Genomic DNA, 13686 nt, shown 5'->3' on the forward strand with positions numbered 1-13686 from the left:
GTCATTTCGAATTCCACAGGGGACAGATCATGAATTCCTTTCCCTAGCTTCTTGAGAGTCTTCAATGGCATAACATTAAAGACTGCTCCATTATCCACGAAAACCTTTGTGATTGGTTTCCCACAAATGTGAGCATTAACATACAGGGGTTTCAAATGGGAGTTCGCACCCTCTGGAATAGGAGGAAACACAATTGAAGGTGCTTCCGACTGAGGCTCAGAATCTGTAATCTTTGCCCACTCTGTTTCCTCTAATTCGCCATCTGCCAAGAATGCCCATAAAGGTTCGTCCATAATATCATCTACCAGACTCGCCCACGTCGGTTCATCACTCATCTGGTTAACCTCTGTCATTCGACAAGGGATTCGTGGTCCCAGACGAGATTTAACAGATCTTGAATTTTCCTCTGTAGGCACCACTTCTTCCTTCGTCTCATTTCGAGATTGAACCGTCAAGGATTCAATACGAAATTCTTCCAGAGATGGATTGATGTTGATCCGTTCACAATGTTGGCATCTAAAACCTTTAATTATTTCATGTACCATTCCCTTACCTTTCCCCTGTCCCGACGAACTTCTTTTGGTATAGTCGGAAGCTCCTAATCCGTCCTTCGGTTGCTTTCCTGACCAGACCCGACTGGACCGACTTATTGGAGACTGAATGGCCGCTCCCTGCTCGTCGGTCGTTTGTTCTGTAAAGACTCTAATGGACTGATCTCCTGTCAAGTGGTCGGCCGCAGTTTGTTCGTCGGTTCTTTGTTGCACTGCAGGAACTCGTTTCCCATACTTTGCAGCATACCTGCGTTTGGCATTGCGAATCTGTGTACGATTCATACCTGGGAAACGAGGATCTATATCAACGGGTAAAGGCTTTTTATTTCGAGCCCACTCGTTCCCGACTGAACCCGTTTTTCTGGTCGGGTGGTCTTTCACTAAAACCTTTTCCTTCACTTCCACGTTAAAAGAACCGTCTGGACGGTCCCATTTTTCAGCGACTGGCCTTTCAACAACCTTGAGTCGTTCTTCCGGTCGGCTGCTGTTTGGCTGATTCCCTTTCTTTTTTCCGGGACTAGTTTGCTCCCCTGTTTGTCCACTATTGACCGAACTTTTCCTTGTTTCCGAACTTGGTTGGATGTCAACCATTGCAGTTGTTAGTTTCGGAAATGGTTGCTGGTCTACACCTAAAGTGATGTATTTGAGCCGACCTGTCTTGATGGCTTTTTGAATTTCCTTCCTAAAATGAGTACACTGACTTGTAGTGTGTGTGAAAGAATTATGCCACTTACAATATGGTCTCCCTTTGATTTCTTCTTTAGTGGCAAGTCTTTGGCCCTTTGGAATACGAATCTGCCCATCAGTCAGTAGGATATCAAAGATTTCATCAGCTTTCGAACTATCAAAGGTCGGTTGCTCCTTTCCTTCAGATCCTGGTACTGGCTTCAATTTAGGACATACATACGGTTTTCCAGAAAGGATTTCGGCTGCCATCTCTTCTGACTGATTAAAATCAAAGTCGCATGTTTCTGTTCCCATACTCGCCATATGTTGGCCTCTATTACGCCTGTTATGCTGCTCTTCCTCTCTGAACAAAGACTCTAGACGTCCTGCCTTGGATGCAAGATTTGCCAAATCCTCAACATCCAGGGCAGTGAGTGCCTTTCTTAAGCGATTATGCATATTCCGGACCACTAAATTGGTCATCTCTTTCTCACTGATTACCGTAGGACATCGTCCCTTCATCAATCGTACCCTTTCTATAAACTGTGAAGCAGTTTCTTCTGGATACTGTCTCAATTCAAGTAAATCAGTTAAAGAAACAACTGGTAAAGGATTAAAGAATCTAGCGTGAAATGCCATTTCCAATCCTTCCCATGTCTGAATTTGTCCAGGAGGTAGACTTACAAACCATGAAAACGCCGTTCTGGTAAGAGACAAACCAAACAGCTGTAACTTATAAAAAGGGTTATTGCCAACCTCTCCTAATTGTGCTGTGAACCGACCAACATGTTCTATGGTGGAAGATCCGTCCTCCCCTGAGAATGCATGAAAGTCGGGTGGTCGAAAATTCCTTGGGAGAGGGTGTTCATGAATGATCCTTTCTGGGAAAGGTCTTTGATATGCAGGGCGGTTAGCCATCTGAGGAGTTAATCCATACTGATCCCTTAATATATGTGCAATCTCATCAGGATCTACATGAAAGCGTTGATGATCAGGAACCTGGAACGGATCCTGCACAGGAATATGAATCGGATCATGTATATATCCTTCAGGCCTGTCCTCCCTTGTATTGTTCGGCTGCGAATTGGTAACCCTTGGTCCCAGTGGAACATTGTTGGGAAAAGTCAAAGGAGTTTTTCCCCGATCCATTCGGTTGGGATTTGTGGCACTTGGGAATGTACTATCCACGAATGATGGCCCTGCGAAATTTGCCTGTGGTCTGGACGGTGACACTCCTGGTGGCGTTTGAGTGGGTTGAAGACTAACCCTTGACAATGCTTGATCTATCATGTTCTGCAACTGACTCTGTTGCTCACGCAACATGTTCGTTTGTTGCTCACGCAACATATTCTGCATAACCAAGGTATGCTGGTTGTTCATTTGTTGAACATAAGACCACCAATCAGTTGGTGGTTGTGGGATGTCCCCGGCATTTGGCACAATGGGTGGTGGAACGGATTCTCCCACCGGTGTCGAAGATGCTTGCGGTTGTGACCCTGCCATATGGACCCTTCCGATGATTCGGCCGGATCTAAGACGTATGAAATTATCGCCGGAATTGGAATGAGCAATTTTGTCTTGCTCCCACTGTGGTCGCCAATTTGTTGATGTAATTTTTCAACAAAAATAAAGTAAAATTCAAAGATATAGAAAATATCCTTAAACTTGATTAATTAGTGCCTGAGATTAGGAATCTCTAAACACTGTATGGTACAGAAAATAAACTGGAAAATAAAAGACTGAAATTTAAAGTGGTGATCCCCAAATCTGACTTTGCTTTGTTGAAGTTGATTGAAGATCCCTTGCCAAATGATGATCCAAATCCTTAAATATTCCCTGGGAAACCGTACTGAAAACCGTCACCCGAACGGTTACAACGTCTCCTTCTCAACCGTCTTCCAACCTTTCTTATGCTGACACGTGTCCCCAGCAGACCAAAAATTCCCTATATTTCACTCCTTGAGCCGACCACAGACCTTCCGCTCTTTTGGCCCGACTGCCAATCTACAATAGTATGGGTCCGACCGCCAATCCTCCCGACTTGCGAACCATCTGGCTTGAGGTCTTTCCGCCTTGAGGACTTCCCGACCTGAAAACCTTCCGACTTGAGGTCTTTCCGCCTTGAGGACTTCCCGACCTGAAAACCTTCCGACTTGAGGTCTTTCCGTCTTGAGGACCTCCCGACCTGAAAACCTTCCGACTTGAGGTCTTTCCGTCTTGAGGACTTCCCGACCTGAAAACCTTCCGACTTGAGGTCCTTCCGTCTTGAGGACCTACCGACCTGAGGTCCGTCCGTCCTAATGACTTTCCGTCTTGAAGACCTACCGACCTGAAGACCTTCCGACCTGAGGTCCTTCCGTCTTGAGGACCTACCGACCTGAGGTCCTTCCGTCCTAATGACTTTCCGTCTTAAGGACCTACTGACCTGAAGACCTTCCGACCTGAGGTCTTTCCGTCCTGAGGACCTACCGACCTGAAGTCCTTCCGTCCTGAGGACCTACCGACCTGAGAACCTTCCGTCCTGTATTTTCCTTAGAAATAAATAAATAAATTTATTTTCCTTGATTTCCTCACGGTGTCCTTCAGCCAGTTCAATCAACCCTATTGCCAGGCCCATTCTTCTTTTTTACCTTGGGCTTTTAACCTAATTCTAAATTTCGTACGTAACAATTTTATTTCAATAATTTGAAATAATTCTATTTTATATTACATTTTATAAAATGTAATTTATTATTTGTGAAATATATATAGAAAATAAAAAATATAACATTATTTTAAAATAGCTTTATTTATAATTTATTTATTATTTTTTAAATATTTTAATTAAGTATACACCCGCGCACAGTAAGGATTCAAATGCTAGTATTCTCTTATTCAATATTTACGATCCAGGAGCATCAACTTTCTGCCCAAGAGTTGAACTTGAAGACGAATACAAATTCTGTGATCTAATTTGGCTGAGAATACCTTTCTCATCAATGGCGCGATTCCGACTATCCGAAAAAGAAATCTTGGTCGCTCTTCTTGACGAAACGACTCGAACCAAAGTGCCGCTGCCCCAACATTTCAAACGAAGAATTCCCACTTTCGACATTTATGGCGACCAAGCTCCCTCAGAAATTTTCAAAGACTTCTGGGAAGACGATGAAATATACTTCTTCACAAGGCTCAAGAAATTCAGCAACTCGAGAATCCGCTCATGCGGCAATGGGAGCTGGAAGATGAATCGCAGAACTACCTTAATCAAAGACGACGAACAACAAATAATAGGTCAAGCAAAGCATTTTAAATTCAAAAGAGATCAAAGTCGAGGCAGGAGGAGGAGGAACGACGACAAGAACAATTTCTTGTTGAGAGAGTATACTCTCTCTAGCCATTTCCAGACCAACTGTGTCCGAGACTCTTGCCACGATTACGCGTTGTGTATAGTGATCAAGAAAATCGTAGGCGAGTCACTCGATTTTATCGATCCTCCGACGAGGAGCTTCATCGATGCCCAGAGGTATTTGAATCTGATCTTGGAAGCAAATACTAGAAGATTAACCGAAAAAGAAATCATCTTGTGTCTTCTTAACAAGGTTTGTAAATATCGACTGCCGTTGCCAATTCGGTTCAATCCTGTCATTCCCACCTTCGACATTTACGGCGAAAAGGAGCCGTGGGATATCTTCAGAGGCTACGATAATTGCCGGGAAGTCTTTTTCTTGACCAAGATCAAGAAAATCTCCGGAAAAAGTTTCCGGGGATGCGGCAAGAGTGGGAAATGGATTGAGCATGTAAGAATTGATTCGATATTTCATAAGAGGGAAAGTGTGGTAATAGGGCGTGGGCAGACGTTCTTACACACCTACAAGAAGGATGGTCGTGTCTATGGTAATGAAATTGGGAAACGATGTTATTATGCCATGAGAGAATATTCTTTGGACGAGAAGTTCAGAAGTTGTGTGAGAGATGGCTGCGAGGATTTTGTGCTGTGTTCGGTGAGGAAGACACGGGATGTCGACCGATCTTACTTTGATCAGTTCATCGGAGGTGTCTTGGAAGAGAGCAGCCGCGGTGCCGAGATGTTCTTGGATCGGATTTTCAATGTTGTCGATGATAATAATGATAATGATGAGCCTGCGTCGATTGATCATCGTGGTGGCGAAGAAGATGATTCTGAAATGGTTAGGAGGTTACAGAATATCGAATGTGAACCCATCCCTGAAGATCCATCGAATCCCGACAACTGGTTGATGCAAATAAATTGATGAAGATGTACTGAATCTTGGAACATATTTGAATCTACAACAGTTCTTGATCTTGGTGTAACATACAATGTGTCCTTATGCATGATTTGATCATCTATAACCTGCTTATGCAATTGTTTTGCTGATGGATAATGCTCTTTAATTCCAAGTGAAGAATATACATATATGTTGTCGTGCTATGATTGGATTTGTTAAGAGAATATTCGAATTTAGGGTTTTTCTCACTCAATGTGAAAATCAAGAACTCTATTGAATAATGCGGATAGAGTAATTAATTAAGAGACTATGGTTGAACGTGGTCACTTTTAAAATATATTTAAAAGTAATATATTATATTTATGGTAGTTGTCTTATTTAAAAAGATTCGTATGATTATTATCTTATTTAGACAATTTGTACTCGCACACAACTTGCCTAGTTTAGCTATATTTTGCAAACTAGTCCAAATTACATATCAAGCAACACTAACTAGAATTCAAAAATATAAAATAAAAGAAACAAACGGTGATTTATATAAAATATGTCTATAAATTAGTGAGTAAATAAAATAAACTCATGGGTAGCATGGCATTCGGAAGCTCCGGACAGTCAACCATCCCGCCAGCTCCAGGGGTACACCATGGGGATCAGCTCTAGGGTGTCAAAATTCTACGTAATTCAAAAAATCGAACTTGTTTGATCTGAAAATTTTTATGTTAGAATTTGGATGTTTCGGGTTTAAAAAAAATTATATCAATTTAATACGAAATGAAAAAAATTAGAGTCATGTTCAGGTCGGAAGGTCGGAATTTGAATTGAGCTGATAATCTGAAACAAAAAATTGAGGTTGGATTTTAAGTTTTGGATTGATGTATTTTTTGTTTTTGTTTTTAAATTTATAATATTTATATTATATTAAATAAAAATAAATTCTAGAAAATAAAGAAAAAAACAAACCATTTTAAGTTTGTATGGCACCAAATAAATTATAAAAATTTTAAATTCTAACACTACAAGAAATTATTAATTTTGTAACGAGATTTTTTCGTTACTAAATTCACTTTTTCTGTTAATAATGATATTAGAGACGGAATTAGAGATGGAATTACGTTAGCTACGTGAACTTTAGGAACGGAATTCCATTACAAATATACTAATTTTTTTTTTAGTGTAACTAATAACTAAAGTGAACAATCCTAATTCCTAGAGGCCTACACTAATACCTATTTCTCCTAAAAAGAAAGAAAAATACAGGCATTGGCGCATCCGGCAGCCCACCGCACCGTGCAGACGGTCGAACTGGAATTTCGATTTGAAAATCTTATTTTTCTCTCAAGTTTCATAACCCCGGAGTTCATTTGGAGTAGTTGATTTAGAAGAGTGATTGCTCTAGCAGTTTATCTCTTCAGATAAATTTTTGTATTTTCTCATCTAATTCATCTTTTAATTTATTTTTACTTTCTAAATATAATTTATTTTTAGTTAAGTTTAAAGATTTTGAGTTTTTTTTTTTAAAAAAAATTTGAATGTATGGATGATTTGCAATTTAATTTTGATTTCTAGATTTAAAAAAATATTTTTTACATTACTAAAATTTTAATAGACTATTGAAATAATTTTTTTGAAATTTCTTAAGTTTTGCAATAATAGAAATTTGTTTATAAAACATAATGAACTCTAACATAAAATATTATCTAAAATTGTATTTTGTCTCTTTTGGTTGTATTTCAAATATCTTGTTAAAGTGTTCTCTTATTTCACTAGTTTTTTAACAGCATTGACATCACAGTAATGAATATGGTATATTGAAGTGAACAACTAGTACTTCCATTATTTAATATGATGTTTGCCTACTCTGGATCCGTATTGTTATAACTTGTAATAAAAAATTGTTTATGTTGTATAGGTGACTCAAACAAAATATTGAGATTTTAGATGATGAGGATGAAGTCAGTATGGATTCTTAAGTCAGTTTTTTCGGGGTCTAACTCTACAAGTCAAGAGACCGATCGAAAGAAATCGGAAGCAACATCAGGTTTTAAACGTAAAACAAAGCTAAAGTCTAAAGTATGACAACATTTTGAGTTGTTACCACAAGAGGCAGGCAAACCATTGAAATGCAAGTGCAAAGCATATGATCATTTATTGGGGGTTGATTCAAAAAATAGTAAAGGTAACTTACAACGTCACATAGATAAATATCCAAGGATGTTATCTAAAGATATTCGTCAAGTTTTATTAGAATGTGGTAATAATAGTTTTTTTTTTTTTAAGAGGATTCGCGCCCAACTATTGAACATATCAGTCGGTTCACAGCATAATGTGGAGACAAGTTCGGAAATAATAGTTGGTTAAACTTTAGTTATTTTCATTGTTCTTTATTGGACTAGCCTTTATGTGGTACACCTTCTTACCTCCACATTTTGTGGAGATGTGGGCAGATTTGGAAAAATCATTCCATGAACGGTCCTACAGCACACTGCCGAAGGTTACAGTGTCTGACCTTATCAATCGACGCCAAAATAATGAAGAATCAGTATAAAAATTTTCAAACGTTTCCGGAGTGCCGAGAGTCATTGCCAGGTACGAATTTTGGAGAGCCAAATGGTGAACATGGTGATCAACAATATGAATCACCAGCTCTAGGAGAAGCTAAACCTTCAAGAATATCAGAATTTTCTATAACTCACTTCAAAAGCTATAAAACCAGAGCAACTCCTGATGAACGCTCAGACAGCCCGGGACCAAGAATACTAGAACGAAGCTCATTCTTTACATACGCGGGAAGACAACCCCGATGTAGGGAAGGCATAGTTGGGGAAAAAAAACAAGATAAAAAGATTGATGTTCAACCATTTCCTATGCCGATTAATGCCGTTGGAGCACATCTAATGAAAACCTATGAATCAATTTCTGGTTCCGAAAACAACAAAAAGAAATCTTCCCCAAGAAAGATGGTGTTTGAGAGGCTCGGAAAGTCGATTAAACCTCCAACGATGAGCTCGGTGTGAGGTAGGACGTCACCTAGCAACACAGTGATAGATCTCAGGTATGAGAAAAATGGCAAAGTGTGGCGCGTGGACTCAGTGGACCGGGTGATTATTACAATGCACCACACATGCTGCTCTGGAAAGACCCCCAAGGAATGGAGATGGACCAATAGTCGAGGCTAAAAATGACCCGGCCTCTCACGAGACGCAAAGGCGGAAGAGGCAGCGTCAGGGACAACCAAGTCTACTCGAGAGGAGCTGGAACAGCAAGATGGACAGTTCCAGATAGGTCATACACAAATAGACCGGACTAAAAATACACTTCACAAAAATTATTTGCAGCACCAGCTCTCGACGCATCAAGAATGGAGGTCGAAGTGGTTAATTTTGGACAATAAGTTGTCCCAAACAACGAGCCTTTTTTGAGGATCTGACAACTCAAGCTTCAGAGGACAACCCTATGGTTGGGCCCCTTGATGATGATAAAACTTTAGAGGTCAATTTCAACATCATAGCTAATGACTGAGACTTGGAGAGAGTCTCGTATAAAAATGACTTTAAGGTCAATGCAATTGAATTTTAGTCAAGAAAATCGAGACGCTTTAAGCCCAACCAACATACTTCCTAGGGGACGAACTTGATGATAAGATGACCCGTATCAACTCCCTGCTGAACTTGGAAAAGGAGTTTTCGAACGGAGCCATTTCCAAAGATAAAAAAAAAAGAAAAAAAAGAAAAAAAAAAAAGCTATCGTAATAGAATTATCGCATGAAGTCCAAGCGAAGGTACCTCTAAAACTTTATACAAAAATATTGAGCTTCAAAATGACATTTTATGTAAACTTTTAGCTCGAATATTTTTATGTAAACTTTAATCTCATTTTAAATTTTTTAAAAATTTTATTTTTTCTTAATTTTAATTAACTAATTAGTTATCTTAATCTTAATTTATAATTATTTATATTATAGAATAATTATTTTCACTAATACATTATTAATTATCTAGTAATTACATCTCTTCTAAAATAGTGTGTCTACAGTGTAGCAGACACGTTATGTGAGAAGGAGGGAGTAGTATATATTTGGAATTGACATCTCTTTCTCTTCCTACTCGACTCTAACATAAAGCAACATGAAAGACAATTTTTCTAAAAAAAATTGAAAATGAAATTGAAACATTGCAAATATATATATGAAATAGAATATTGATAAATTTAAAAATAAATAAGTATATGACATGATATGATTGATCTGTGTGGGAAGGGCAAGACCCGCATGCCCTATCAAATCACTATCCATCAAAATCTTCAAATTCAAACCAAAAATCTATTATTTTTATATTATATATATAATCAAATAAACATCTCTTTTTTTTATTTTTATCGGAGCCCTCTAAAACTTAAGTGTCCATATTAGTGGATAAAATGTATACCTTGGGTCTAAGACTCGACGCTGTATTTATGAACATGAATCCATTTTGTCGCGGACCACTTGTTTCCTTTGATCACCGGACAAGAACCTAAACCAATTTAAAGTATAACAATAAGAAAATTGACTTCATTCCATTGTAATTTGAAATTAATTTAAAATAAAAATTTTATTTTTATTTAAATAGTATATTGATATGAAACTGAAATTCACCATGTGCGCTTGAGGGATCTACAGTGGCTTCCGGGCTTAGGCTCCAAAAAAGTAGCGCATCGCCTCTTTGGGGTTTCACAGAAAGGCCATTCTTGGCGCATTCGGACAACTGATTATTCCTCGTTAGGAAACTGAAGTTTCCTCCGACAGCAGGGAACACTGTTTCGCCGCCTTCTTCGACATCAGACCTGCGTAAATATATAAAGGCAATATAACAACAGCCGTGCAAAAGTGCCGACGATTTTTAAGACACTTATGAAAAGTCTTGCATACAGATACATAAGAAGTGTGGCGATCCGCTGGCCCCCTTTCTTGATGTTGAAGTCGTCGACAAAGTAGTCGAAATGTGGTTCGTATTTTTGCCCCACTTCATAGTACAAAACTTGTAGGCCTTCTCCATTTTCTAAAACATTTCTAATTTCATATGTAAGATGATGTTTGGTACATAAAATGGAATTTTGAAAAAATGAGAACAAAGAATAAAATTGCATGTAAAAAATGCAGCTATTTGAATAGATCAATAAGAATAAAGATTAAACGGACAAGAGAAAATTTTAACAAGTGAGAATCTATAAAAATATATATTTTTGGTGACTTTGTTTTGCTTAAAGAATAAAGTAGATACGATATTTTAATTTTAGTGTAATTTTTTAAAAATCATAAAAATTAAATACTCCCTCCGGTGAAATAGTGGCTTTTGTTTTTTGCATGTAGATTTTTAAATATTAGTATTATATTATATTATAATAAAAAAGACAAAATACTCCTATTAGTATAGTGTAATATAAAAGTAACGACATTTGTGTAATATATTGTAAGTTGGAAGTGTATTTATTACGTTAGGTAAGTATTACAATTACTAAATTAAGAAATTGTACCATTGTTTTGGGACGGACAAAAATAAAAAATAGCATCATTTCAATGGAACGGGGGAATACTTGATTAATAAATTAAATGTGCTATTTTGTAAAATTGAAATAATACTACTTCCTCGGTCTAATTTTCATTATCCTAAAGTATATTTGCATAATTTTTTTTTGGTAATTGTTTTTTTTGTTATGAATTGACAAATTTATTATTTATGGTAAAGTAGAAATTAAAAGTGGTAAATGAACGAAATGATAAAAAGGTAAAATTTGTATTTAAAAAGAAAATTAAGACAATAGTTTTTTACAGTCCAAAATAAAAATAAATAAAATATGACATTAATTTATGGATTGAAGAAGTATTATTTTTAAAAAATAAAAATAAAATAAATAGTACAAAAAGTCTAAAAATAAAAATAAAAATAAATATAATGCATAAATATTTAATTGTTGTTTTTTTTGCTTTTACTATTCACATTTTTGTTTCTCTAAAAAAATTATCAAATCAAACAATTATTATTTTTTTTATATTATAATATAAATTTATTTTATATTCAAAATATCATATCAATATTTGGTATAAATCAATCAATTATTCAAATTAAATTTTTTACTATTAAAAAATCTAAACCCATAAACAAACACAACCTAAAAGTGTCAAAAATGACTGTAAATCTATGGCTCTGTAAAAGAACATCCAATTGGTAGAACACCAAGCATGAAACAAGGAATTGGAGGCGAAATTCGAATCAATGTCACTGAATCAGACTAACCTTCAGGTAAGAAAGTAAAATCTGCTATTCTTCTTTCGATTCTGGTGATGATTTCATCCTGACCTCTTGCCAAAAACATTCCAGAACTTGTGCGAACTCTAGAACACGAAGGATCTTTGTGTTGTTATGAACAGAGGAGAGGAAAGCATAATTCAGAGAGATGAATCTCAATTCAAGCACAGATGAGAAGAAATTAGAGAGCATACTTGCTATCCACGCTTTCGCCTGTCTCGCTGTCGACCACTTTCGACTTTTCCATGTGAGGTTTGGCAAGGTTTATCAGGTGCTCACATTCTTTCTTAGACTGTAAATTAGTCGAAACTAATCAGCTGTCGATAATCAAAACTTATATTTCTTAATCTGGTGTTGATGTTGTGTTGTAGAAATTATAGGGGAAAATTATCTGATTTTCTATAAATAAGGAGTCTGCAATACAAAAAAACTCGATATACTTTATAAATAATGTAATCTAATACATGGATAAGATCAAATATAAATATAGATCTACTTGTCTAAATATAATCTACTAAATCTAAAATTGAATATGTTTGATAAAAGAACTACATGACTCACTACTCAAGTCGAAAACGACGTAACTCTCTAATAGAGCCGAAAACGAAAACGACCGGACCCTCTACTGAAACAAAAAAACGACGGGAATACTCTCCATAAAATCGGAAATAGCAGGACTCTCATTGCAATGGAGGAACGAGCAAACGGATGCAGACATGACTTCAACAAAATCAGAATTCAAAGCAAAATCGAAAAAAGAAATAGCTACAAACTATTGAAAAATTTTCAAAATTAGGAGACCTTCACGTACATGTATCAAACAAACACGGGTTGGTAAACTATACAGACTCTAATACCATGTTAGTCAAATCTAAATGGTCATCTATGAATAAGATCAAAAATATAAATATAAATTTACTAAGTTTAGAACTAAATATTTAAAATATACGAATCATTGTGACTCAAAAATTTATCTCAATCGCCAAGCAATTTGTTAATCGAATTGCATCAAATTCCTCCAGATCAAGTGATCAACCACAAACTCACCAGAAAATTATGATACCGAAAAGCCCTAGGCCGCCATGAGAGGATCTCCGTCCAACGTTCTCCTCCTTCCTCCGATCCTTCCTCGCCTATTCTAATGCTATCACTCGAAACAAAATCGAAGCACAAAATTTCAATTCAAATCGCGAACAAAAAAACAAAGAACAAATCAATTCCAATCGCGATGCGGAATCTCAACAATCGAAATTAACGCACAAATCTACCTCTCCAACCTCAAGCGCTTCAATTTCAATCCATCTCCAATGGTGAAGAAATCATCGTCGCGGCCAATGGGAATGGAAACGACTCCTAATCCGAGCAGAACCAAAAGCATAACCGTCAGCAGTAACAGCACCGCCAAAACGACCAGAACAGCAGACGATTTCTTCGCTTGATGATGGCGGTGTCCCTTGCCTTTCCCCTTCGCCATTTTTCAGCTTTTTAACTCTCCAAGTGATTTCGTCGAATTCTCTGCAACACAAAACGGATGACTCGCAGCATCGCCGGTTTGTCTTGGCGTGTTTGAGCAAACTTTATCAAAAAGGTTGCAAGGGAGGCAATCTTTCTGGCGGACGGAGTCGGGAATATTTTCCAAATCTTGTATTGTAAATTGTAGTGTCATCCGCAGTGGATTATAGCAAATTCGAATTTCATGTATTTGTACTCGAGAATATTTGAATGCATTAAATGCATTTGTCAAAATAAGGAAAGGTTAGTAGGTTACCCTGCTTATTTGAAAATATAAATCAGTACCAGCACCCATAAAAAAGACAAATATACTCCTTCAGTCCATATACCGAATCATGTTGTTGTTCTGACCGTCTATATCTCATGTCACTTTCTTTATAAAATAATTACACACTTTAATTTTATTTTAAATTTTTTTAATTTTAATTAAATTAATTAGTTATCTTA

General features: G+C 36.8%; 1 protein-coding gene across 1 annotated transcript; it reads right to left on the reverse strand.

Annotated features, from left to right (window-relative positions):
• Positions 1-9741: 9741 nt before the first annotated feature.
• Positions 9742-13348, reverse strand: LOC127264465 (probable prolyl 4-hydroxylase 3). The gene is made up of 7 exons (XM_051294005.1): positions 12996-13348; positions 12775-12871; positions 11922-12019; positions 11716-11813; positions 10350-10479; positions 10077-10264; positions 9742-9954 (listed from the first exon to the last, which is right to left on the reverse strand). Exons 1-7 carry the CDS (start codon positions 13199-13201, stop codon positions 9875-9877), a joined length of 897 nt encoding a protein of 298 aa, XP_051149962.1. The 5' UTR covers positions 13202-13348; the 3' UTR covers positions 9742-9874.
• Between the last annotated feature and the right edge of the window lie 338 nt (positions 13349-13686).

This window comes from Andrographis paniculata, unplaced genomic scaffold (assembly GCF_009805555.1).
Source record: "Andrographis paniculata isolate CXL003 unplaced genomic scaffold, ASM980555v1 Contig70END, whole genome shotgun sequence".
Lineage (NCBI taxonomy): Eukaryota > Viridiplantae > Streptophyta > Magnoliopsida > Lamiales > Acanthaceae > Andrographis > Andrographis paniculata.

Coding starts and splice junctions, on each gene's coding strand:
- LOC127264465 (XM_051294005.1), bottom strand. CDS start 13,201: ATGGCGAAGGGGAAAGGCAAGGGACACCGCCATCATCAAGCGAAGAAA. Junction 11,814..11,921: donor GGCGAAAGCGTGGATAGCAA/GTATGCTCTCTA, acceptor TTCGTGTTCTAG/AGTTCGCACAAGTTCTGGAA. Junction 10,265..10,349: donor GCCACACTTCTTATGTATCT/GTATGCAAGACT, acceptor ATATTTACGCAG/GTCTGATGTCGAAGAAGGCG.